At 36.2% G+C, this 27,443-nt stretch overlaps 1 protein-coding gene across 1 annotated transcript in view; it reads right to left on the bottom strand.

The window, feature by feature from the left end:
- Positions 1-27,443, bottom strand: part of ANTXR2 (ANTXR cell adhesion molecule 2) — a 175,100-nt gene that overhangs the window by 130,071 nt on the left and 17,586 nt on the right. Inside the window, exons 4-8 of the mRNA XM_006151459.3 lie at positions 24,238-24,319; positions 23,603-23,730; positions 23,426-23,492; positions 22,620-22,700; positions 362-422 (exon numbers count right to left, since the gene is read on the bottom strand). Of these exons, the coding sequence (XP_006151521.2) occupies positions 362-422; positions 22,620-22,700; positions 23,426-23,492; positions 23,603-23,730; positions 24,238-24,319 (419 nt within the window). The remainder of the gene's footprint in view (positions 1-361; positions 423-22,619; positions 22,701-23,425; positions 23,493-23,602; positions 23,731-24,237; positions 24,320-27,443) is intronic.

The following is a 27,443-nucleotide window of genomic DNA, read 5'->3' as shown; positions in this document are numbered from 1 at the left end:
TCAAAGAATGGGGCTCAAAATCTACACATGCCTGACAATAATACGATACAAGAAAAGATTTCATATTTTATTTTATTTGCCATAAGAAAGGTCTCAAATAGGAACTAAATATACAGAAGATTCTAAAAGCCTGTCACACAATATGCTCATTATTTAAAATAACACTCCAATCTTAAAAATTTGAATTTAAAATAGAAATATTTCAAGGAATTATTTAAAAATTCTTACACAAAAAAAGATGCCAAAAAAGTTAATTTTGTTATTCTCTTTCCAACATGGGTTTAAAATCATATATTTTAGCTAGCAAAAAAAATAAAAAATACGATTTCTTACATGGTATTTTTAAGTTTTAAACACTTACCCCCCACGCAGACACTTGAGGGCCGCAGTTCTAGGATCTCGGTACATGACTGAGCTAGTATCTAAAATGGAGAAAAAGAAGATCAAGATACAGAACTAAATTACAACATGTGAAGTGAATGATAAGATCACTAATAATCTCAAGGTCCTCTCCTGACTTGAAGAGATGACAGAGAAAATCTATTGACTATAACATACACAGCTACCAAGCTCTTAAGAAACCTCTTTGTTTTCTTTCAGGGTATATTCCAAGCTCACTTACAGTCGAATCCTTATTTGATTAAACTAAATCTACGTAAACACAAGTGAAGTGGGTGTTGCCTTAAATTCTTGGTAGCCTTGAATAAGAATACATGACTAAAATGTCCTAAAACCATAAGATCAATGTTGACCCTCCCTACCAGAGAGAAAATCAGACCTCCTATTTAAGAATGCTAAGTTACTGTGTTCTCCATTAAATTCAAATATAATATGAATAAATAAGCACTTCTTTATTTGACAGTGGCATTTCTATTCCATTTCTTAGGCTCAATTCCCATGGGTGCTAATTCTCCCTACATGCATCAAACATCACACTTGCAGAACACAGACTTCTTGTGTGAGGCAAATGTTATTCTCAAAAATACAGACTCTGTACTCAAGCATTCTCAGAGCACAGAACAGAATGGCTCTTCTTAGCTTGTTCTGAGAAACAGAAACTACCACCATACAAGGCACTAGGCTACAACTGAAAAACAAGGATGAAATAAGCTGCTCCAAATGAATACAATAATCCTGCCTTTATTTTTAGAACTGCTCTGCACTACATTATCAAAGTCAGGCAAATTCCAGATGCTCCTTGAAAGACACTCCTTTCTCAATGGAAGTTGAAGACAGATGACGTTTCTAGCATCTCCTGGTCATAGCTAGAACAGGAAGAAAAGACTGTAGGGCGGGAATGGAAATGCTTCCTGTGCTTTAATAACCATGGAAATATAAATTCTTAGCCCCTTAAAATCAACTGTCAAATCATGAAATTTTCATTGCTAAACATGCATCCCTGTAAAGGGGACAGTGTTAGTAATTTTTAAGATTATTTCCCAATGAGTTCAACTTTTCAAATAGTGATTGAGGCATTGGTGATTAGGAATAGCCTGGTCAGATTTTAAATCTGAGAAAATTTGGATGAAATCTTTTTAAACTTAGAAATGACCAAACAGATGCCCTAGGCACTCAAAGACCTCTCTGTGCCCAAACACCTCCTCATTTAGCACTTTACTAAAACTTAACACTCACTCCTACATGTTCAAGAATTAAAAACTATTGTTAAAGATTAATGCGCCCTCTTGGATGGGTAGTATCTCAAATCACTAATATATTCAAGAGTGTTCATATAATTTAGATAATTAGACTCTAAAGGAAATAAGAAAACTTTTGCAAGAAAATATGGAGCTCAATCTTCCAACCCTAAGAATGAGGATTATAGCTAAAGTTCTATCCAATTTGGGATAAAAGTGAGAACAGTGAGTCAAAAAAGTGAAAGGTCAAAGGAAAACATGAAACATTCAAATTTACTTTGTCGGCTACCAATTCTGAAGGAATTTCCTTTCGCTTTTAAAACAGATCCAATTGGGCCGGCAGGTGATGTGGTGGTTAAGAGCGCTGGACTCCCACAAGGCCGACTGCAGTTCAAGTCCTGGACCTGGTGGCTTGCATTCTCACTTTCCCTCCCTCTCTCTCTCTCTCTCTCTCTCTCTCTGTGTCTCTCTCTGGTCAAATTAAATAAATAAATAAAGTTAAATAAAAGAATTCTTTTTAAAAAAATAAATAAAAATAAAACAGATCCAATTAAAGATACTGATTGTGGGGCCAGCAGATGCTGTAGCGGTTACATCACTGGACTTCCACAAGGTCAACTGCAGTTCCAGTCCCAGACATGGTGACTTGAACCATGCTGGGCTCATGTGCATGCATGCCAGGATCCTGGGAGGAAAATGGAGGAGAAGGGATTGTAGCGTTACCATCCACCAGGGGATAGTTTCTCACTTTACCTCCCACTATCTCTGTCTTTCTTTCTCTCTGGCAAGTGCACATGCCCTAAGACAAAAACCTCTAAAAAAAGGAAAAAATGATACTGATTGCACTTTTCAGATTACAGCCTCAGATTATAGCCTCTTTACTAGTTATTTGAGCTATACATTTATCACCATTACTAAAACATGTTTCAAGTACTAAGAAAAATTATGAAAGAAATTTTGGAGATAAAAATTATGTTTTAAAAATCCCTTAGAATAAGGTAAATCATAGCTCTGGAGAGCACTTTAAATGCAGTAATAGTCTCATGTTTATTGCAGTACTTTTCATGATAGCCAAGATAGAGAATCAACCTAGATACCCACCAATAAGTTTGAATGGGTAAAGAAAATGTGAACACACACACACACACATAAACACATACATGCATACTCCAAGGAATATTATTCAACCATAAAAAATAATAAAATGCCACATTTGCAGCAACATGGATGAGCCTGAAGGACATTGTGTAAAGTGAAATAAACCTGGCACAGAAAGAAAAACACCGTATGCTCTCACTCATATGAGGAAGAGTAAGTTGAGATTAAGAATAGGTAACACTGGGACCAGCAGTTAGAGTAATGGCTGTGTGGCTGGACTCCCATGTAGTCGACCGCTGTTCGAGTCCCGGACCCGGTGGCTTAAACTCACGCCGGGTGCGTGTGCGTGCATGCCCAAGATCCCGAGAGGAGAATGGAGGAGAAGGGATTGCCGCGTGGCCATGCCCCCTGGGGGGTGATTTCTCGCTTTCTGTCTCTCTGTCTGTCTCTTGTCTATCTGGCGAGCGCACACGCCCAATAACAAAAACCTCTCAAAAAAATAGAAATAAAAAAGAATAGGCGACATTGATTATATTCTGCCATAGCTGTATAATATACATTTAGAAAAAGGAATACGCTTACATTAATTTAACATTTATATTTTATTTTAATCAAATATGTTTTTATGGAAATTATATCACTGAATGAAAAAGTGACTCAGCAATATCGTCACTGAAAGTCAGGCAGTTCAAATCATGAGTCATAAAATTAACATCACGATCTGATACAATCCAACTGAATTTCCACAACATTACCTGTTCTTCTCTAAAGTTGATTTTATTTCTTTAAATCTAGAACTAAAATTATTTGAGTGCATAACTGATGTCCTCTGATAGAAGACAAATTATTTTAAGATAGAAATGGGGTCATATGCTATTCAGTACCTGACACATTGTCATATACATGCAGGACCATCAATAAATGCTTAGAAAAGAAATATGGAAGGCCAGCTTCAATGGTACAGCTATTACATAACACTCCTTGATGCTGAAGCCACATGGGAAGGTACTGGGTTTGAATCCTGAGATTTCCTTATATGCAACAGGTGTGTGCATGTGTGCCAGACGTAAGGGCTAGCTGAGGCTGGGGGTGGATTGCAGCATGTAGACCTTATCAAGAGTGCCTGTCTCTGTCTCTGTGTCTCAATCATGGAAGAAATAAACTGACAGAAAAGGTGGAATGCATAAATGTATGAGAATATTAAAAATGGCTTAGCAAACCAACAATCATATTAAGACTCAAAGGAGTGAGGATAGTGTGAATTTACTTGAAAAAGTATCTAGCCCTCTAATAAACTGTGAATACTGGAAATTCAGAAACCCATAATTTGAAACAAAGCTCACCCAAACAATTTCCTAATAAAAAATAATCAAAGAAAGAGAGGGGCAAGACAAGGCGAGTAAGAAGAGATTTTATGCATTTTTAGAAAATATAACAAAATGTGGCAAGACCAACAGATGGCGTAATGGTTACATTGCTGGACTTCCTGTAATGGACCACAGTTCCAGTTCTGGAGCCAGAGGCGTAAACTCATGCGGCATGTGTGTGTGTGTGTGTGTGTGTGTGCGCGCGCGCGCCCCAAAATCCCGAGAGGAGAGTGGAAGAGAAGGGATTACAGCATGGCCATCCCCTCAGGGGGTGATTTCTCACTCTCTGTCTCTCTGTCTCTGTCTCCCTGGTGACTGCATGCACCCTACCGCAAAAAAAAAAAAAAAAATCTCTAAAAGAAAAGAAAGAAAATATAATAAAATGTGTTCTAAATTTGTTCATTTGTTTTTTCCCTAAAATTTACCATGTTCTTATATTAAGAAAGCAACAACTAGAAATCAAAATAATTTGACATTTGAATGTAAATAGTTTACACCGTTAAGTTTTTTTAATAATCAGTTTCGCAAGAACCGAACAGCTCATAATCTATTTTCTCCAAGTAATTACACAAGTTGAAATGTTCAAGATACCAAATGGGCCTACAACATCAAAATTGTCATCACTAAACAACAACTGACGAAAAGAGGCCAAATATTCTAAACACCCTAGTTCATTTTTACCAAATTAAATGCTGTTATTGATTGATTAAACACCAGCTCAGGTGTCCCATCTATGAAAACTGATGCATTATTTTTCATACTCTGCACTTCCATCCTTTGTACAACAGAGGAGCACGTAAAGATGTTTCCTCAAAGATGTGTTGCCTTCTGTTTTATTAGATCTCAATAGAAACAGAAAATAGCTTGCACTAAAAGTTGGCCTTAGTTGACATCAGACAAAGTGAATAACACCCTAGACCAAATTTAAAGACAGGCAAAATGCTATTAATAAAACCAGGACACTAAGTTACACACGAACTAAATGTAAAATTTCATTATATGAGATTTGGAAGGAGAAATACGTGCACACACACATTCACATATCAATTAGCAAAATCTTGATGCTCATCAGGTAAAAAGTATACTACTGAAGCATCTGTTCACTCAAAGAGTAACAGTATTAAGTATTTTACAAATGAAAAATAATATATACATTATTAACTGAGCCTAACTTTTAAATCTTGAAACATTGGTATGGATGACAAAAAGTCAAGCTTTTTTATTAAATACCAATATTAGTAATCAAAAATTCAAAAGAAATTCTGACATGAGAACAATTAGGGTTAATGCCCGTATTCAACATGAAGCAGTTATGGAAGACAGCCCATCCACCTTCAGTTCCCTCAAAAGATCTATAGGGATCAAGCCTCTCAGGGGGGAAATGAGGCAGGAGAAAGCTAGTAAATGGAAGTGAGTAAGGAGGCTGGAGCATCTGCCCATGTGGCTAGACAAATGATCATTTTTTTTATCAGAGCAGAAAATTTCCTGCCCAAGGTAATATGGACAGGAGATTAGTAGGAGATGTCTAACTGATTAAGTCACATTTAATACAGCCAATGAGATGAACATACATCTGATAGAGCCAATGAGATGAAAACAATCAGTAGGCCCAGCAACGATGAACCCATAGGAGCGAAGTTAAAAATTACAAATCCAGCAGATTGCAACAGTGAGGTCTTTTGACTACTCCTTCTCTGTCTGCTGAGGCCCACTCCTATCTCTCAGGGGTGTATTTTTGCTTTTATTTATTACCCTTTCTTTCACCAAAAACAAACAAACTAAGAAAAACAAATAAAAATCCCAATTACCCTTTGTTGGACACCTATCTGAAATCCTCACAAGTTTTATGAACAGATATTATGTTCATCTGTATTTTATAGACAAGGAAACTGGAACTTAGGGTTTTCAAACTGACCTAAAACAATAATAGCTCTTAACTATTTATAATAGTTATAATGTAACACATCAACCTGTTTTTTGTTTGTTTTGTTTCTATGAGAGAGAAAGAGTAGAGGGGATTTTTTTTGACAGAGTCTGGCCATGTCGTGACCCTCCTGCTTCAGCCTCCTAGTTAGCTAAGGATTACAGGCCTATGCCACCACACCAGCATGTTTAAGTTTGTCCAGGAACAGAACCCAGGCTACCCATGTGGCTACTGACTCACACAGTGGGGCTCTATTGCTTGTGTAATGGCAACTTGTGTAATGGCTCTATTGCTTGTGTAATAGCCCCATGTTTTGCCTGGACTCATTTTATATTACCAAAAACAATCTAAAACCTGACTTACTTCTTATCTTCAAAAATATGTCACTAAAGTTTTCACTTTTGTTTTTATATGTTTGTTTAAAAAATCCCAAATCCATTAACTTTAGATAAGCTAAAATTAAGGTCCTCCTTTGAACTGGTAATTTATAGGATCCTTAAATTACCAGGGCCCACTCTCAGGTCAGGGCCCACTCTCATTTATCACTCTCATTTATTTTTTTTTCTTTCTTGTCTCACTTTATTACTGTATCTGTCTCAAATTTGGTTTTCTATAGATAAAATACTTGTACTTTTTACTTCTCAGCCTTATCCAGAACATAAAAGACAAAAGAAGCCACATTGGAACAAGCTATCAGAGGCCCTAATTCTGGTTGGGGGACATAGCAAGCACTTAGAAGACAAAAATAAACTATATTTAGAAAAATTAAATTTGTTATTTGATCTTGGAATACTTTTTTTCATGAAAGTAATGATGTTCATGGTATTAGTTTTCACAGTTCTAAAACTTTACAGCTGATTTGAGTCATGGGAAAAGAAAGGCCTTAAAAACCGAATGGCAGAAGTTTGGGGGCTCTCTCTATACATACATATTGTTTTTTCTGGATGTGAAGTTGACTTTGGACAGACTTCTGATATAGAATAAGCTAGGTTTTGGTCCTCTCCCCCTCACTATCTCACCTAGGTTGCTAGACACACACAGACAGTCTTGAACATAAGACTATTATTATTATAAGCTCAAGATGATGTTTGCTAAGCAATGAAAATTCCAATACCAGAAGTTCGAGAGCATAACTATCATAAAGCAAGAAATGCAAGTAGCGTGAGGGAAAATATTTTCTAAAATGGTATCCCAGCACTGGAAAACCAGATTGATGTGCCTTGCTGAGGTCTACTCCTCTCCTTTTTTCTCTTATTTTCTTTCTCTCATATATGAACCATAGAGTCTCTAAAACATCTTAACCTACAGTAGCTTTCACAGGGCACAAAGTAGGTAGAAGATAAAGGGGTGAATTTCCAGGAGGGAGGGGTTGAGGCAGAGTAGCTGTTGTTATACACAATACTATTGTGAAGACTTATGTTTAGAAACCACAGAAAATCTCTCACAGAAAAGAATTTAACATAGATTTCTAAATTCTGGTGCATTGTGTAAAAATCTCCTTTCTAATGACTAGCAGACGGGGTAATGGTTACATCGCTAGACTCCCACATGGTCGACTGCAGCTCGAATCCCAGAACCGGAGGCTTCAAACTCATGCTGGGCACATGTGCATATGTGCCCAAACTCCCAAGAGGAGACTGGAGAAGAGGGGACTGTGACGTGGTGATGCCCCAGTAGTGATTTCTTGCTTTCTGTCTATAGCAAAAATCTCTTAAAAAAAAAAAACTCCTTTCTACTATATTGTCCTAAACTGTATAAGAAATGACTAAGATGGTTTTATATATTAGGTTGTCTAGAAAGTCATAACACAATTTTGCATAAAAACAATACATCACGACTTTCCCCAGCAACCTAATATTTACTCTCCATAACAGTCACTATCTTTTCTCATTATTGGAAATGTCTCGCCTATTTAAAATGTTATTTGACTTGAGTGGATGTTTTTAAGTGTATAGTAAAAAGCCTGCCATGTATTAACATAAGAAACTAAAAATTCTGAGTATTTCCCCTTTTCTGAGTTAAGTGGAATAAAACTGCTGATGGGTTAATAACATTCACCCTTTGCAAATGATAATTACTTATTTTCTGTTGCTTTGAAGTAGTTGTACCACATTTTGATGCATTATTTATACAATTCAGATCATCAGAATTCTCTCACTAGTTCAGTGAACACTCCAAATGCTAACTTAATGGAATTTCTCTATTTGGCCAGAGACAAGGGTAGAATGTGAGAAGGTTGTTTACGTCTCCCTCTGGGTTAGTCACTGGTTAGCAGCAAGTCTGGAAGTAGCCTTAGGAGCCAGCTCTAACTGTAGAGCCTGCCGGCCTCTGAGATTACAGATGTTTGGCAGGAGATGAAAGTACATCCCCCCCACTGTCCCTTCTCACCAGCCTAACTTGAATGAAGTATCAGAATGGGGATCCACCCTGGATACTCCAGACACATTCCAAATGAATTCGGACTGAGTCTGCATGGAGATAACATGGTCAAGTTACAGAACATCACCAGAGGCCACACTTCCATACTACATAACAAATGGCAGACACGCATTCCAGACCAGAATGAGCAGTTTGTCATTACTAAGTCAGAGACTCAACTCTTCTAAGAATCTCACTGGATACAAGAGGTTTTCCTTCATGAGAGATGGGGAGAGAGAGAAAAAGAGAAAGAGAAAAAAGAGCAGGAGACAAAGACAGCTACTTTTGATGAGGTCTTGCTGTGTTGTGACCTTCCTGCCCAGCCTCCCAGTTAGCTAGGATTAAGGGTGCATGCAACCCCCTGTTCAGGTTGGCCCAGGAGCCAAGCCAGGCCTCCTACACAGCTTTTTATCTGGCTTCTCTACAGGTCATTATAAATGCTGACTAAAAACCATGTAAACGATATTATAAAGAGCCCATCCACACTGAAATAACTAAATAGTACCCCAAAGTTCTGAGTTTTGTAAGAATCTTGACTTAACTTTTTCTTTCTTAGAGATTCTTGAAGATACATATGAAATTGTACCTTAAGATCTTTTAAGTTCCTGAGAATGTTTACATAATGAATACACGTTATAATGTTATAACCAAATGTGGGACCTGCAAAAAGTAATGAAAGTCATATCATGGCCTGAAAAGCATATACAAAGGATATAGCTATGCTTTTTCTTCTGACATTTAGGATTACATGGAATTACCTAGTGGAGAATTACAGCTGGGATAGATCCAAGATAAAAATTAAGAATACAATAAATTAAGCTAGGGATAAGAAGTTAAAATATGATTTAGGACTTACAGTGTCTTTAAAATTTATGCTGAATTTGGGAGAAATATCTAGGAGTTGGGTCTTATGATCTGAATATCCAGTATCCAGTATCCAGTGTACACACACACACATATATGCAAACTTTCTACAACTAATGCAAGCCAAAACAGATTTTTAAATCTGTACTTTTTCCAATTTCTAAATGGCAATGGGAGGGATATTATATGTGGAAAATAGAATACAACCCATTTCAGATGAAATTAAGTGTTTTTTTAATTAACAGCAAGAATACACATTCAATATTCAATCTAATATAAAAAGTATATAGCATAATATATCATTAAATAATAGCTGCTCAATTAATGTCTATTGAATTTAATTGAAAAATAAATGTAAACTTTTCTCAGTAAAAAGCACAAACATTTTGACTATGCTTCCTTTTTACTTTTCAATATTCAGAAATATGATTTTTTTTTGGACAGTTTTTTTCTATAGGGTGCATGTGCTTACCAGACAGAGAGAGAGAGACAGAGAGACAGAAAGTGAGAAATCACCCCTCAGGGTGGGAGAACATGCCACACTCCCTTCTCCTCCATTCTCCTCTTGGGATCTTGGGCACACACGCACACACGCCTGGCTTAAGTTTAAGCTACTGGGTACAGGACTTGAACCGCGGTCTACTACATGGGAGTCCAGCAACATAGCCATTATGCTAACTGCTGGTCCTGATTTTTATTTTCTCTATGGTTGCCAAACATCCTAACCAAATAACCCAACCAAATATTTTCTCTAAGTAATACTTTAATTTTAAAAATTATTTATATGTTTGAGTTTAGTTTATTTTTTTTTCTTTTAGTTTTGCTGTAGGGCATGTACCAGGTGTGATTTTGAAACATCCAGGTCTGGGACTCAAACTGAGTTTGTTGGTCATGTAGGATCCAGCTACCTTAACTTCCATTCCACAAGCTGGCCCTGATTCACACTTTTAAAACGCGTAGACATTCAGGCCTAGCTGCAGTAGTACAAATGGTAGGCCTTCACTGTGCAGGACTGGGGCTATAAGGGAGGCCAGGGTTCAGCTCCCAGACCAGCTGGAACATGCCAGGCACAGAGGCACAGACTTACAACCCTGACTAACTGGGAGACTGGGATAAAGCATCACAGTGGCAAGACCCTACCAAAAACTAAAAAGCCCCCTTGCATCTCTCCCCCTCTTCTTTCTCTTGCTCTCTTTCACTCATTCTCTCTCTCATATAAAAAGCTCAAAAATTTTTAAAAGAATACATTTGGAACAAAATATCAATTGTTCAATACAGCAAGCATTATTCTGACTCATTTCTAAATATAGATTTTTCTCTTCCTTTGCAAGTAAGCAAGTAATAAAATGATGTGAGAAATTTCTAAAAAACATTTAAGATGAAAACCTTAAGAAGTCTAGGAAAGAATGTAAATCATAATCATTTTCATTTACTATTCTCAGATCAAAATAAAATAGATACAAGGAACCAGCAATTAGCGTAATGGCTATGTCGCTGGACTCTCACGTAGTCGACCGTGGTTCGCGTCCCAGACCCGGTGGCTAAAAACTCACACCGGGTGTGTGTGCATGCGTGCCCAAGCTCCCGAGAGCAGAATGGAAGAGAAGGGACTGCGGCGTGACCATCCCCCCTGGGGGATGATTTCTCACTTTCTGTCTCTATGTCTCTCTGTCTGGCGAGTGCACATGCCCTATAGCAAAAAACTCTCAAAAAAATAAATAAATAAAATAAAATAGATACATAGTTCTGATTACACCATTGGGAAAATATACCCATACCACAAATCTTGAAACAAAAAAGATAAATGGCATATACATTCTCCCACACCTCATAAATGCAATTTCATTAACAAAATATACTGGCAGGTCTTCCTCCTTCACTGAGACAGAGAAAAACGTCAAAACTGAACTGTGATTTGAAACATTTGTCTACTTCTGTTCTGTTTTTTCTTTTGGCTAGCACAAACTCAGAATAATCATTTAATGCTACCTTCAAAAGCAAACAGGCTTATGGGACCAGCAGTTGGCATAATGGCTATGTCACTGGACTCCCATGTGGTAACCATGGTTCGAGTCCCAGACCCAGTGGCTTAAACTCACACCGGGTACATGTGTGTGTGTGCCCAAGATCCTGAGAGGAGAATGGAGAAGGGATTGAAGCGTGGCCATCCCCCCAAAGGCGATTTCTCACTTTCTGTCTCTCTGTCTCTCGCTTGTCTTTCTGGTCAGTGCATGCGCCGTATAGCAGAAACCTACCCCATCTCAAAAAAAAGGCTTTCTATAAAAAGCATGTTGAAATTATGAGACAAAGTAACAATAAACTATTTGTTTCAGAACCTTGAAGAAACTGAATACTCTTCACTCTGCTGCATGTATTATTTATATTAATTCTATTTGCCCAAACTCATGTTTTAATAAATAAAATATTAAATACATCCATCCAGTATTCTGAGTTTTGTTTTTTTTGTTTTTTTTTTTTTGAGAGAGAGATTTTTGCTATAGGGTGTGTGTGCTCACTGGAAAAAACGAGAGACAGAAGCAAAAAATCACCCCCCATGGGGGTGGCCACACTGCAATATCCTCTTCTCTATTCTCTCACAATTTTGGGCACACATGCACGTGTAGCCCAGCTTGAGTTTTAAGCCACCAGGTCCAATACTTAAACTGAGGTCAGCCATGTGGGAGTCCAACAATGTAACTATTACGCCATCTGTTAATTCCACATCTGTCAAGCATTCTAAGGCCATATTTGTTCCACCTGATTTTTACAAATCCAGAGTGACAAATGAAATGTTCCCCTGTGTGGACTGGCCTAATAACTCAGTGATAACTGCAGTGCATTAGGAGCTGGATCCCACATAGCCAACCACGGTTTGAATCCTAGCTCCAGCGGCTTGAAAAACATCCCAGGTGTATGTGCATGAGTGTCCAAAATCCTAATGAGACAGAGAAATGGAGGAAAAGATCGCAGGTGTGACCATGCCATTGGCAGGGGGTTGGAGGGGTGCTTTCTCTCTCTTGTTCTCCTCTCTTTCTTTCTCTCTCTCTCTCTCTCTCTGGTGAGTGTAGGTGCCCTCTAGTAATTAAAAAAAAAACATACTTTAAAAATGTTTTCCTCTGCAACAAGAATAGAAAAAAGTTTTATCAGTTCTCTTAATTTTGCAAACAGGCCACACTGCAATATCCTCTTCTCTATTCTCTCACAATTTTGGGCACACATGCACGTGTAGCCCAGCTTGAGTTTTAAGCCACCAGGTCCAATACTTAAACTGAGGTCAGCCATGTGGGAGTCCAACAATGTAACTATTACGCCATCTGTTAATTCCACATCTGTCAAGCATTCTAAGGCCATATTTGTTCCACCTGATTTTTACAAATCCAGAGTGACAAATGAAATGTTCCCCTGTGTGGACTGGCCTAATAACTCAGTGATAACTGCAGTGCATTAGGAGCTGGATCCCACATAGCCAACCACGGTTTGAATCCTAGCTCCAGCGGCTTGAAAAACATCCCAGGTGTATGTGCATGAGTGTCCAAAATCCTAATGAGACAGAGAAATGGAGGAAAAGATCGCAGGTGTGACCATGCCATTGGCAGGGGGTTGGAGGGGTGCTTTCTCTCTCTTGTTCTCCTCTCTTTCTTTCTCTCTCTCTCTCTCTCTGGTGAGTGTAGGTGCCCTCTAGTAATTAAAAAAAAAACATACTTTAAAAATGTTTTCCTCTGCAACAAGAATAGAAAAAAGTTTTATCAGTTCTCTTAATTTTGCAAACACATAAGCCTAAAAAGTATAAGCTGAGAAAAGTCTGGGACCTTCTTTCAAACTGAGTACACAGAAAATTACTCTGGACAGAGTCAGTACTAAATAAATGTTTCTGAATAAACTAGAAAATATTATATTTGGAAAAAAATGAATATAACTGAGAAATCATACATTTCTCCATTATAATTTATACGGTGGTACATGCGGTCATAAATCTTAGCTATTTTCTCTTTTTCAATGTTCTTCCACTCAATTGAATCTGCTTTCAGGAACAGGTGAAGCCTCAGCAGGTAACCGCCTTTTGTAGTCCAACAGATTAATGTTAACAAATAAAAATTTGGCATTTAATTTTGTACATGTAACCAAGCCATAAGTTTAGTTTTTTCACAAAATATGGCAAAGCTATAATTATTTATTCAAAGTAGACTTGATTTCATTAAACCACAATCCCAAACAAAGACAAAGAATAATGTAATTAAGAAACATTATCCTAATATTGCCTCAAATGTTTTTCCAATCTTTTTATTTTCCGAGAGGTTTTTGCTATAGGGCGCATTGCGCTCAACAGAGAGAGAGAGACAAAGAGACAGAAAGTGAGAAATCACCCCCCAAGGGAGATGGCCACACCGCAATCCCTTCTCCTCCATTCTCCTCTTGGAATCTTGGGCACGTACGCACACACGCCTGGCGTGAGTTTTAAGCCACCAGGTCTGGGACTCAAACCGCAGTCAACTACATGGGAGTCCAGCGACATAGCCATTATGCTAACTGCTGGTCCTGCTTTTTCAATCTTATATTTCTATGAACAGCGCCCCCTTCTGTTGGGGAAACTGGCCCTTCATTCCAAGTGGTCCTAGTGAGGCTGTCAATCAGGATAACCTTCTTTTCCCTCTCTTCCTTGCCCCCAACACTTGTCATAGGGGTGGGCATGTTACCCAGACTGGCCCAGGTAATTGGTACATGAATGAGTGCATGACCCAACACAGCCAATCAAAGCCTTTATCTAGGACCCTACATAGGAAGGAGGGAGGTAATAGCACTCACTTTCCAATGGGTTTGCCAACTGAGCATCATGTAAGCCTGAAACCTCTGCAATTTCTGTCCTCTGCCACTCACTTGAACAAACAGAGACTAGGGCAAATAGAACCATAGGAAAAATTTATTAAGCCAGAGGACCAAAGGACATGATTGATATCCTGGATTCGGCTGTACCTGAGGTAATTTCCCTCTCTTATCACCTAGTTATATAAGTCAATAAATTTCTCTTTCTCCTCTTTTTCCTTAAACTAACATTAACTGAGCTCTTGTCACTTACAATCAAAAGAGTTATACTATTGTGGAACATAAATAAGAGTTGGAAATCCAAGGTATATAGAATCAAAAGTTGATTTTTTTAACAACCAAATCCACCACAACTATACTGTAAAATATAAAAAATATTTTTTAAAACTTATAAGGATTTTATTTTTCATTGATCAATAAATATGAATTAAGCATGACTACTTCCCCAACACTGTATCAGGCACTGGGCAAAAAACTGGGGGTGAGGAAGATACAGTCCCAACCTTCACACCATTAATGTGGGAGATATTATTACTATAATGAGACGTCTTATTTACATATGGGACTAACAATTCATGGGTACAAAGAAGCCCATAATAACCTGATCCACAGTGATCCCCACATTACAGCTAGTCCTTTTAAGTGGAAGTCCTGGAAACTGATTTCCAGATTGGAGAAAATCCTGCCAGTTTTGATTTTTTTTTTCCTTTCTCCTATAAATGTATCTTTATAGTTGTTCACACTTTAGGTTTTTCATCAAGCCATGATTTTACAAATAGAGGTTTCCACAACTAAGCAGTCAACATTCATAGCAAAGTCTGCTAAAATCATTTAAGCTAAGATTTTATCAGAATGTTTATTAGGTATTCTCTTCTTCCATGAAAATGATTTGCCTGCAGAGAAAATGAGTTGGCAATGTTTTCTCATTTCATTAAAACATAGTTTTAGACACCTTCTTAGATACCTTGCAAACAAAACAACAACAGACATTACTGAGAAAAAGAATTTAGTTCCAAAAATCAAATGAAAACTTCTATTCTGAGCACTATGAATGAGGCTATCACTTTTTGAAATACGTATATTGCACTTTGTCTAGTACACTTTTATTTAAATGTCTCCCACGAATGGGTGGCCATGTCTGTCCTATTTAAACTCCTGTACTTTCCCATTAGGAAGTTAGAAACTCTGGCATTAACTGCCATCACTAAGGATGTAGTGTTCTTAATTCCTTTGGACCAGCGTGATATATAAAACTAACTTCACACTGACTCACTTCGTTCTACTTAACATTTTCTGAAGTCCTCTTAATTTTTTTAAAATGTAGAAATAATCCCAAATAGCAAAACCTCCCATAGTCCAGTTTTTTAGAGAAACAGAAGAAGAGGTTTCCACAGAGCTTTTTGATTTTTATTCTTTCCATATTATTCACAGGCTGTGGTTTTGTTTTATTTTTAATGTTTTCTTCCACAATGTTGCATTATGAAACACTGAATGAGAACCCATGGGGTACTCATGTGTCGAACTGACCTTTACTAGTTCAAATAAAACCTCATTTTCAAAGACAATTCCTACCATCACCTTCCTAAGAAAACAAAAAACGTGTTTTTTTTTTTAACATTCCAAGATGTTAAAGATAATCTGATGTCAAAAACAGAATTATATACTTGTTCTTGTGGGCAATGGAAGTGGAAAAGACCAAGAAGAAGTACGATGTCTCAATTCTAAGATTTTTCTAACTTCAACATTTTCCTGGAACTTCCAATTCCCCGAGGGACATCCCCCAGTAGGACTTTATCTGAAGCTCAATTCCTCTTCTCTCTCTGCACTCTTTTTTTTCCAAGTTGCCCACTAACACTCCAGCCCCCACTGTAAAAACAGTTTTTATTCTAACTGTTCCTAGTTATTCCTGTTACTCAGGGAAAAATGCTCAAATTACATTGGACTCCCCTCTCTGTCCCTTTATTTATACTTTTTGAAGTTTCTTTCTTTCTTCTGTGAGACAGAGACAGACAAGTAGGCAGGCACAGGCATCTCCAATAGGGTTCACGTTACAATCCACCCCTAGTCGGAGCCAGCTTGGATCACAGGCCGGTACACATGTGTGCTCAGGGAGATCCCAGGATGCAGATCCAGGATCTTTTCCATGTGGGTCCAGTTGTGTTACTACTGTGGCACTCCCTGCCTCCCCACCCCCCACCCCTGTCCCTTTAATCATATCCAATGAGCCCTCAGGCTCTACTAATTTGTAAATGCTTCCCAAATTTACTTTATGTCCAGCTTCACTGCCATCAAAATAAGTCATATTTGCCACATCCCATGGAGCCTGGATCAGCAAGAGACAAGGATTATATACTTGGAGGTTCAACTCCACCTTTTTCCTGACATAACTCTGACCAGGGCAAGAGTTTATTAGGTACTTCCTTCAGAGTTTTTTACCTACTTTGTTTCTGAAGACCAGCAGATTCATTGAGGATGCTATTTCCCTCTCAACACTAGATTTCTACTCTGAATCTCTAATCAGCACTACAAGTCCTCCTACAGGAACTGTGTCTCTTGCCCTGTGGGGTCCTGAAACTCTACATAGGTTTTGTCATGGAATACTGAATCTTGTTTCCCAGTTGTTGGCTGGAGTCTGATATTTAGCCTTGGGATTTGGAACAACAGCACACTCAAGTACTTGACTTTGGGTAGCTACACCATCTAGAAATCTTTGTTGTCATGGACCACCTGCTACATATCAATGCTATGTTTTTATATACCTAAAGTTTTCATCACATAGATTGTTGGCTGACTCTCCAGGTAGACAGTCCTAAAAACGATCCATTGCCGCATACATACTACATAGTCTTAGCTTCCTACCATTCCTCTTGGCTTCTCACCAGATTTTTTTTTTTTATATAGATTTTTTGCTATAGGGTGTGTATGCTCGCCAGAGAGAGAGAAAGCAAGAAATCATACCCCAGGGAGGATGGCCATGCTGCAATCCCTTCTACTTTGTTCTCCTCTCAGGATTTTGGACACGCATACACCCTCACCTGGTATGAATTTCAAGCCTCCAGGTTTGGGACTCGAACCATGATCAACCATGTGGGAGTCCCATGACATACGCATTACACCATCTGCTGGTCCACTTACTAGATGTTTTCTGATTTAGATAATTCCTAATCATTTCTCTTTTAATTAAAAAACACAACACAATGAAAGAGAAATCATTATTCCCATTTGACTGGCAAGAATTTTTCTTTTTTTCATTTTTTAGATGGTGGGTGTACTTGCCAGAGAGAATCAGAAAGAAAGAGGAAAAGTGAGAAAGCATCTCCCCGTAGGGAATGATCATGAGGCAATCCCTTCTCTATTTCTCACTCCAGTAGGGATTTGGGGCACACATGTACACATTTCCTGCATGTTTTTCAAGCAACTAGGCTGAGACTTGAACAGTGTACTTGGCCATGTAGGATCCACCTGTCTGGCCCCGACTGGCAAGAATTTTAAAACTCAGAAAAATTACATTACAGGATGTACCCCAAGTCACTTGATTAGGTAGCAGAATTCATACCAAGCTTTTCCTATTTCCAATTCCAAGTTGTCTTCACTGTACGTTTTATTTTCCCAAATGTCACTAAGTCAACTACAAGAGACTTAGAACACACCTCTGCATCTTCCAAATCATCCTATACATTGCTGTAAGAGTACTCTTCCTGAACCTTCATGGTCATCACATAAATCTCATTGACTAAATTAGCCTTCTATGGCTCCCTGATAAGTGCCAATTCTCAATCCAAATGTGCAAGGGACTCCATAATCTAGATCCAGACTGTCAATATTTATCCCCCATCTTTCTCCAAACCACATTCCTTCCTGTACTCTGTCACTCACCCCAGCTGTTCTTGAAGTTCTGTGTTCCTATTGTAATTAAATCTACTATAATTGTCAGAGCCCAGTTCAAATCCCAGCATGAAAATTCTTGTGTAACTTTAAATAATGAAACTTATCCTGTCTTTACGTCAACTGACATTCTAGCCACACTGGCATTTAAAAAAGGTTCTTTTTAATCCTGTAGGGTGACTCATTGAAATTCTCCTTCTCCAAATCCCCACAATACTCTGTAAATCTTGCAGGGAACTACCAAATTCCAAACAACGAATCATCATTATTTAAGCTCCTTTGGAACAGAATTTGTCTTATTTAAGTTTTTGTAACTTTTCCCAAGTTTAACACAATGCCTCAAGGATGATAAGAGCTTGGCAAATGCGAATGAAAGAAAGAGTAAACTGAAGAAAGAAGAAAGAAAAAGAGGAAATAAATTTTTTCTTGCCAGTATCTACTTAAGATACTAATGAAGTATAAAACTTTATAGGTGCCAGTTAAGATTAGAAATTATACCAATATTCAAAAAAATTTACATTTCGTGTTTGCCTGGATAGAAAGATAAAAATGTTGAAACAATACATTTTCCCAAAGATGAAAATGCATATTTAAATGATTTCTGAATCTAAGAAATATTATAAAAAGGTATTAAATTGTTAACATTCAGGATGTTCTTACAAAGGTCACTTTCAGTTCCTGATATTTAAGTTATAAAAAACATAACTACTATAGTGTATCTTCTTTACTCAGCTACTGTGAGGTAGTCTCCAAAATGAAACCTCCATCTTTGCTGATTAAGAAACTGGTTCTAGATATCACCTAACCCCAGTCAGAATGTCTAAGATTAAAAAAACAAAAAATGATAAGTGCTGGAGGGGGTGTGGTGAAAAGGGAACTCTCTTACACTGCTGGTGGGATTGTAAATTGGTTCAACCATTGTGGAGAACAATTTGGAGATTCCTACAAAATCTACAAATAGAACTACCATATGATCCAGCAATCCCACTCCTTGGTATCTACTCGAAGGACAGAAGAATACTTAATCGAAAAAGTGCTTGCACATCAATGTTTATTGCAGCACTTTTCATGATTGCTAAGTCATGGAAACAACCTAAATGCCCACGAACTGATGAATGGTTAGAAAAACTGTGGCACATATACTCAATGGAATACTATTCATCCATCTCTAAAAAAAAAAAAATATATATATATATATATATATATATAGTATGAAACCATACTGCTTCTGTTGTTATATAGAGTCATAAAATTATACAAAATTATAAGACATATTTTGAATATTATCTTTAAAATTTAGTATTTTGAAATTTTGAAAGTTGTTTGTAAACTGTCAAGAATTATGGAGTATGAGCTAAAATTTTTTGCTATGTAAAGTAAATGTTTGTGGAAAAATATAAAAATAAATAAATGAAAGAAAAAAAAGAAATCACAAAATTAAATTAAATTAAATTAAATTAAATTAAATTAAATTAAATAAAGAGATTAAAAAAATAAAAAAGAAAGAAGGAAAGAAACTGGTTCTAGGGACCAGCAGGTGGCATGGTGGTTAAGACACTGGATACTCCTACAAGGCCAGCCATGGTTTGAATCCCAGATCTTGTGGCTTGCTTTCTCACTTTCCCTTTCTCTCTCTCTCTGTGTCTCACTCTCATCAAATTTTTAAAAATGAATAAATAAATAAAGTTAAATTAAATCATTTCAGAAAAAAGAAACTAGTTCTTGACAAATGATGTTTTGACATATATCTTACACAGTAAGGGAAACACCATCTCAGTCACTGAATTTTGGGAAGCAAGGAGGGAAAAGAAAGAAAACCATGTTACCAATTTTCTCAAAAATTAACTCAAAAGAAATAAATGCAGTGACAATTAATGATATGAGATATAGTTAAATATCTAGCAAAAAAATAAATTATCTATCAATTTAGCAAATATTTTGCTTTCATAACGCCAAATATCTGAAAGGCAAATTTTCTAATTTTTTTCCCATTTGCTAAGTTTTGTATTAAAACACTCCACAGTACAGTTTAATCCATTGGTTTGATAGATTATAAAGAACAGAGAAATACCCTCTTCTATCTACACTCACCCTGTGAGGGATATACTATATTTATTTTAAAGATCAAATATATTTTTCCAAAATAAGACAGTATTACATACGTATAAAGTATTAGGTCATTGGGAAAGTCATGACGTGTTTTTCTTCTTTTTCTATGCAAAAATGAGTCATGACTTTCCCAATGGCCCAATATAATTCAAATTTGAGGCAGAATTATAGGTTTCATATACTATTAGGGGTAGAGCAATGTCTGTCCTTAAAGAGAGATGAAATGCTTAAATTATGTTAAATTTCAACAAAGTAGGCAAAAATCCAAAGCTATCATCACACAGATAAGAATCTCAACCACTAATGAGATCAGGTTTGGTTGTAATGGATCCTGTTTCATACCTGCCAACCCTGCTGCCTTGGTTCACCTCTCAGAGGCTGGCTTCTCTGAGATAATTTACTCCTCCTTTTGTGACGAAATAGCTAAGGTTGAACTATATTGACCTAAAAGCTGTACCCATCATCCCTTTCTAGATGAAACTCAAGGGATTTTCATTGGCAATCTATAGCAAAAATAATGCAAGTCTCTCTCTAAATTCATGCTAAATCTTTCAACATAATTTACTCAAACTAAAGTCCATCGAGAACTTCAGGAAAGAACAAATGTACTTAACATTTACATTCCAAAGTTTTTTCTAATCCAAATAGCCAAGTCAAATTTATCAAATACATAAAACAACAATAAAAATATCTTTATATTCTCTTATATCAATGACTAAATTTTTTAAGAGAGAGAGAGATTTTTTTCTATAGAGCATTTGTACTTGCTGGAGAAACAGAGAAAGAGAGACAGAAAGTGAGAAATCACTCCCCAGAGGGGAATGGCCATGCCACAATCTCTTCTCCTCCATTCTCTTCCTGAGATTCTCAGCATGCTTGGCATTCACACACACGCATGTAGCAAGAGTTTCAAGCCACCAGGTCCAGGTGGTTAAGAGCACTGGACTCCCACATGGCCAATCGTGGTTTGTGTGGTTTGTGTCCCGGACCTGGTGGCTTGCTTTCTCACTTTCCCTCTCTCTCTCTCTTATTCTGCCTCTCTCTGGTCAAATTAAAATTAATTAATTAACTAGTTAATTAGTTAATTTTTTAAAAACTTATAAAATTCCAAAGGAAATAACCCAAGGAGGTCTTTTCTCCTTCTTAGTATAATTATAGAAAGAATTACAAACTCCCAAACATAATACAATTCTATCTAAAATACAATCCAATGACTTGTTTATTTAGAGAGTCAAATTATCCTTCCTTTGGCATTGTCTATTCCTTTTCCAATATTTTAAAAATTAAATTATGGTTATAGAGGATTTATCCTGAATCTAGCAATAAAATTATTTATTACTTTTTACACCATAATTTTTTCTAAAAACTAAATGCAATAATCTACACAAACTCCTAAAATAATTGAAATTTCTATTTTATTCTTCATTATATTTGCTTTGTCCACTATAAGTTCTGATATATATAATGCAACCAAATTATATGTTCTCACTGTGATTTGTCCAGTAGAAGTACTGATTTATGAAAACCAAATTATGTTTCCTCTGCAAAGCTCCATTAATTGTTTTTAAAAAAAACGCCTACATGCTACTGAAAACAAATTTAATAAATCTCACTCTGCATTTTTGAAAACCATGATCTTTAAGGAGAAAATTTAAATGCCAGAACCAAATATTAGAAGAAACTTGAGTTTTGCTTTTTTTTTTTTTTATTTACTAAATATCTAAAGATTAAAGGGAAAGCTGTGGCTTAGAGAATATATATTATTCCCTCCCATTTTAGGATGGTGTTTACCAAAATATCATAAATACTTAATAGCAACTGTTCCTAGTGCTTCTAGCAAAAGGCAGTAAAATGAAACATAAACCTCAGCTGTGAAGGCCCAGGAGTTTTGCTTTGCATTTCATCACTACCCTTTCCCCATACCCTGTTTAGGATCGCCCAGATTCTAATGATCACCAGAGACAGCTCTGAATTCCAAACAGAAATATTATGTGCTCCAGTGAAACTATTAATCATTTAAATGGAAAGAACAACAACCGCAGTCAGACACTCAGTTGCTGGTTCAAGTTGCCTGATAGCTAAGAAATCCCATATTTGGAGGAGGAAATAATCACACATTCCAATCCACATTTTATTTACATTTCTTCTATAAAGTCTATAAAACTTTCAGGATATCAAGACGGTTAACTCCATCCTGAAAAGGTGGAAGTGTCTGAGACAGCTTATGAAAATCTAAAACTTAAAATCATAAACCCAGGCTCACAGAGCCCAATAAGCAAGAATTAATACCAAATTTCATTTACAAACAAAATTCAGGGCTTTAAAATTACGGTGCAGTTGAAATACCATACAAACCTCTTTCTTTTTCTCTTTCTTTTAGATAATGAATGAATGAATGACCACTTGCACTGGATATTATGATTCCTTCATATAGTTTAAAATACATGTAAAATGATGAGCCTTTCCTGCCCCCCTACCCTCTGGAGAAACACTCACAGAATTAATTATTCCTTTAAGAGCTTGAAATCCACCTTTGACAGGGAAAACTTGCTCCTTGGAATCAGCAATTCTTTCAAGCTTAAGGAAAAAAAAAAAAAGAAAAACTTTAATTCAGCAGTGCACAACAGCAACATAACATCTTATCAATTTCATTTTGTTTCAGTTATCTTCAGCTGAAAAATTGCGGGAACAATGTACCAGCTCAAGGCCAGGAAGAGAGTTGTAACTCTAAATAGATCACCATAAAAGGAACCAACATCAGTTATAGCCCTTTCACATTAGCTCCAAGTTGCAATTTCAAAACAGTATAGGGCTCTACTGGCTGTGAATGGCCTGAGACTCCAGTAAAAATTAAATGTAAAATGATTTCATGGGTTAAAAAAAAAATGTTTTAAATATAAACCCTCAAAACTTAATGAAAAAGTTGGTTTAGTAGGCTTTTAAATGGATTTTTCAAATCCTGTACTCCTGAGTCAAATTTTAAATCAAAATGAAAACGCTAAATAAGCTGTTATATAATTTGTCAGTTGAGGTGAAGAAGAGTATTGAGGTATTTCAATCCAATGTTTAGCTTACATTAGTTCCCCAAACCAAACAAATGTCCAAGAAATGTAGTTTCATTTTCAGTAATACAACTTACCAAAATTCCGATATTATTAAGGTAGAGTTCAAGACATCGGGCCAGTTTTACAGAAAATCTTTAAAAATGGATTCGTATCATAATGTCATCAATAAAAAGAATGTGTTAAACTATCCTTAAGATACTTATGTGATTTAAAGTTTGCAGGTCTGTGGTAACTCACCTGAGCTTGCTCAAAATCAAGGACACCAACACAATAAACCCTAGCCCCGAGTGACCTGGATTTTTGCCTATTGGGAAAAAGAGAGAGAGAGACAGAAAGAGAGAGAGGAAGTGAATTCTTCAAATCATCGAGCTATACATGCAGACACACAGCAAAGTACAGTGGGGTGTAAAGAACTGTTTCAGTTCAATACTCACCTCTTTCTCTGCATATTGTGGCACCAGACCGTCCAACTTACCATCTGTCAGAGCAATTATGATACTGGAGGTTTTTAAGCCTCCTGCTTTCTGAATTTGCTCATTCGCCTGAAAATGAAGAATAATTATCCCAACTCACAATTTAATTTTAACTTTTAACCAGCATGTTCCATGAAGCAGAATTTTGAAGTATGACAAAAATCAAAATATTATTAACTAGTTTTCAAAACTGGGTGTTTTGTGTTAACTATTTTATCTAAAATATGGATATATTCACATTATAGTTAATATTGGTTCTAAATGATACAGTTTTAGTTGCAGCTGACTGCTCTGAATAGAGAAAATAAAAAATTCCTTAAAAGCCAAGATGCCATCCAGACTTTTCTTACCGCCACAGTAAATAACGTTTTCTACCATTTTGGATAATGTTCTATCCAAAATAGATTCAAAACTTGATTTTAATCCATCTCGCCTCCAAAGTAGGTAATAGCATTTTAAAAAGATTGTTTTAAGACAAGTATGTTATGGAGTCTTTGAGCTTTCCTGGAGAGTTTTACTTCATTACAGACTAAACACACATCTTCTTCCATACAGATAAATATATTAAGAACTTACCAGCTTCAACCCTTCATGGATATATGTCTCTCCTACTGGACTAACACGTTTTAAATCCTCCAAGCCTTCAGCAATTTTGCCTCTGAAACAATGAATCATAATATTCAATTAAAAAATATGTATGATCAAAGATCACGATAAACACTTCTCAAAAAATATGGCATTACTACAACTAAGGTATCTTTAATAAAAAGTAGAGAAATGAAATTGAGCTTTGTGAGTAGACAGTCCCCCATGTTTTGTCATTTTAATAGGTATTTACTAACTTCTACATTTTAACTACAAAAAAATAAATAAATAACAATTCCCTGAAAAAACTAAGCATATTCTAGGCATTTTTAGCTGACAACAGATAGCATCAATCACATTTGTTTTACTAAATGCAAAGGAGTGAAACATACTTTGTGCACAAAAATACAAATAGCTCAGCTTCAGTACAAAAGTATTTTTGAAATACCCACCCTATCTTTCCAGAAGGGATCTAAGTTTTATGTATTAGTTACAAATTCCTAAAGATCATTACTTAATCCTTCCATAATTACTTATGGAAATGAATACTTTCTTCTACTTTTGTCTTAAGTCATAAGTCTCATAATTTATTCACTTTTGTGGCACCTTTGAAAACATCTGTCCAAAAACAAGCACATTCCCTTACATTTAGTAAGTACTTATTACATATCTGATGAATGAATGAATGAATAAATAAATAATGAATTACTGAGAGAAGCAATATGACTGAAAAAATATAGGCTAATCCTTTGCATCACAACTAAGTCATTGTCCTAGGGGAGTAGGTCTAAATGGATTATTTCTACAATATTATTAAAAAATATTTTGTGTATATATATATAAGAGAAGACCCACTTCTCAGGTTTTTATAAATGTAGCTTCCAAACCCCTTTAAAAATAAGGAAACCATACAAGTACTACTAGATACCATTAAACACCCAAATACCCAGATCATCGGTATCCCAGAAGACAAAGAAACTAATAAGGGCATTAATAATCTATTCCATGAAATTCTGAAAGAAAACTTTCCAACCTAGAGAGGCATTCAAATGTCCAGATTCAAGAAATACAAAGGACCCCACATAGAATCAACCCAAGAAGATCTTCCCTAGGCACATCATAGCCAGATTGACCAAAACCACAGACAGAGACAAGATACTAAAATTCGGCAAGAGAGAAATATCAAGTTACTTTCAAAGAATATCCCATCAGGCTAACGTCATACATCTCATTGGAAACAATGTGAGAAAGGAAATAATGGGAAATATATTCAACGTGTTAAGTGAAAAACACTTTAAACCAAGAATATTTTACTCAGCATGATTACCCATCATGGGGCGGGGGGGGGGAGAGAAAAACATTTTCAGATAAACAAAATCTGAAAGAATTTACCAACACCACAACAACTCTTCAAGAAGTGCTAAAGGGAGTGCTATACCAGGAAAACTAACGTCAGACACACAGAAATAAGAGTACAAAAAACAACCAGCAAGAAAATGGCCAGCCTAATGGTAGGGACAAGTCCAGAGTTGAACATTAACTTCTAGAGTTTAAGTGAAAAGAACAGACCATAGTAACACTGCAAATTCAAATTCAGTAGAAGAGAGGTTAATTACATGAGTCTGAGCTAGTGAAATTGAATATTTTTTACTTTAGACTAAAAAATTACTGATTTTCTTCAATGCTTCGATTTCTATGTTTAAGGATGTTTGTCTTCTCTTGAACTCTTGACAGGTCCATCTACCTACTATTTGAACTGAATCCTAACCTTTTCCCTGGCTTTAAGTTTTAAGCAAATTTCTCTTAACATTTTTTTTATTTTGATCTCGTCAAACCAAATCTGTTTTTCTTGAAATAAAAAATGCATTTAAAAAATACCTATTAATACCTATTTAATGACTGCAGTGAGATAGTACAACTCCCATAAGATGCTACTTTATAGTATGTTCACTTTACTCACTGAGATTTACACCTAAAGTCAGACATGCATTCATAGATATGTATATATCAGCTGTGCTTGCTATGGAAAGTTTTTAAATTAATTAAGATCATTAGAGCATCAATAAAATGTGGGGGGAAAAGCCACAGAAAACAACTATACATACAGAGACAATGTAGGAGAAGGGGAAGAATTAGCAGAGGGTGAGAGGGAGCAAATCAAGGGGTGGGTGGGGGGGAACAAAATATGTAAGAAACAAGAAGTAAAAAATTATTTGTTCATGATAACATGTATGGTAATATCCTTGATTGAGCCAATATACAATGCATTCTGGATGGAAAAGTCTCATTTTGTATATTGTATTGATGTAAAGTGAATGACAGTAAAAAAAATAAATAAATGGAAAAATTAAAAAAGGAAAAAACTTTTAAGTTTTAAATTTAAAAGATTAGAAGAGTTCTTAAGATTTTTTAATTTGTAAATAAAAGCAAAGAAAAATTACTTTTAAAATGTAAAATTCTTGAAATAGAAAACTAAATTATAATGCTTTAAATGAAACATCTGAAGATGTTACTGAGATGTAACTGAGGATGATAGACAGGAGATTAATCATAAAAAGAATTACGTTAACATCAAGGAATTTACTAGGGTCACATACAAAATTTTGTATGTATATGTACATAATTACATACATCTATATATAATATGGATATTGATCACTGTAACACATCAAAAATAGTAAAAAATAATGTTGTCAGGGGCCAGCAGGTGCATAATGGTTAAAGGCGCTGGATTCCCACTTGGCTGACGGCAGTTTGAGTCCCAGACCTGGAGACTTGCTTTCTCAGTTTTCCATTTCTCTCTCTCCCTCTGTCTCCCTCTGGGCAAATAAAATAATAATAATAATAACAAATTGAATTAAATAAATAAATAAATATTTTTAAAATAACAATAATGTTGTCATTTTGCAATGTTGTTTCAAATACTTGAAATAAATGAGCCATCCACCAGAACCTCAGATATGTTTTAGAAGTTACTTCTTGAGGTTAGACCCTACGGTACAATGGAAATGCAGGGCTCTGCAATGCTAAAGCCATATGACAAGCCGGGGTTTGTATCCTGAGGCCTCTTTGTATGCATAGGGCCTGTACATGCACACCTATAATCCTGATTGGCTGAGGCTGGAGTGGACTGTGGTGTGAAGACCCTGTTAAAGATGTCTCTCTTTCTTGGAAGAAAGAAACTTTAAAACCTTAAC

The sequence above is a fragment of the Tupaia chinensis genome, unplaced genomic scaffold, assembly GCF_000334495.1.
Source record: "Tupaia chinensis unplaced genomic scaffold, TupChi_1.0 Scaffold000318_1, whole genome shotgun sequence".
Taxonomy (NCBI): Eukaryota; Metazoa; Chordata; class Mammalia; order Scandentia; family Tupaiidae; genus Tupaia; species Tupaia belangeri.
This window is presented reverse-complemented; position numbering and strand designations above follow the sequence as displayed.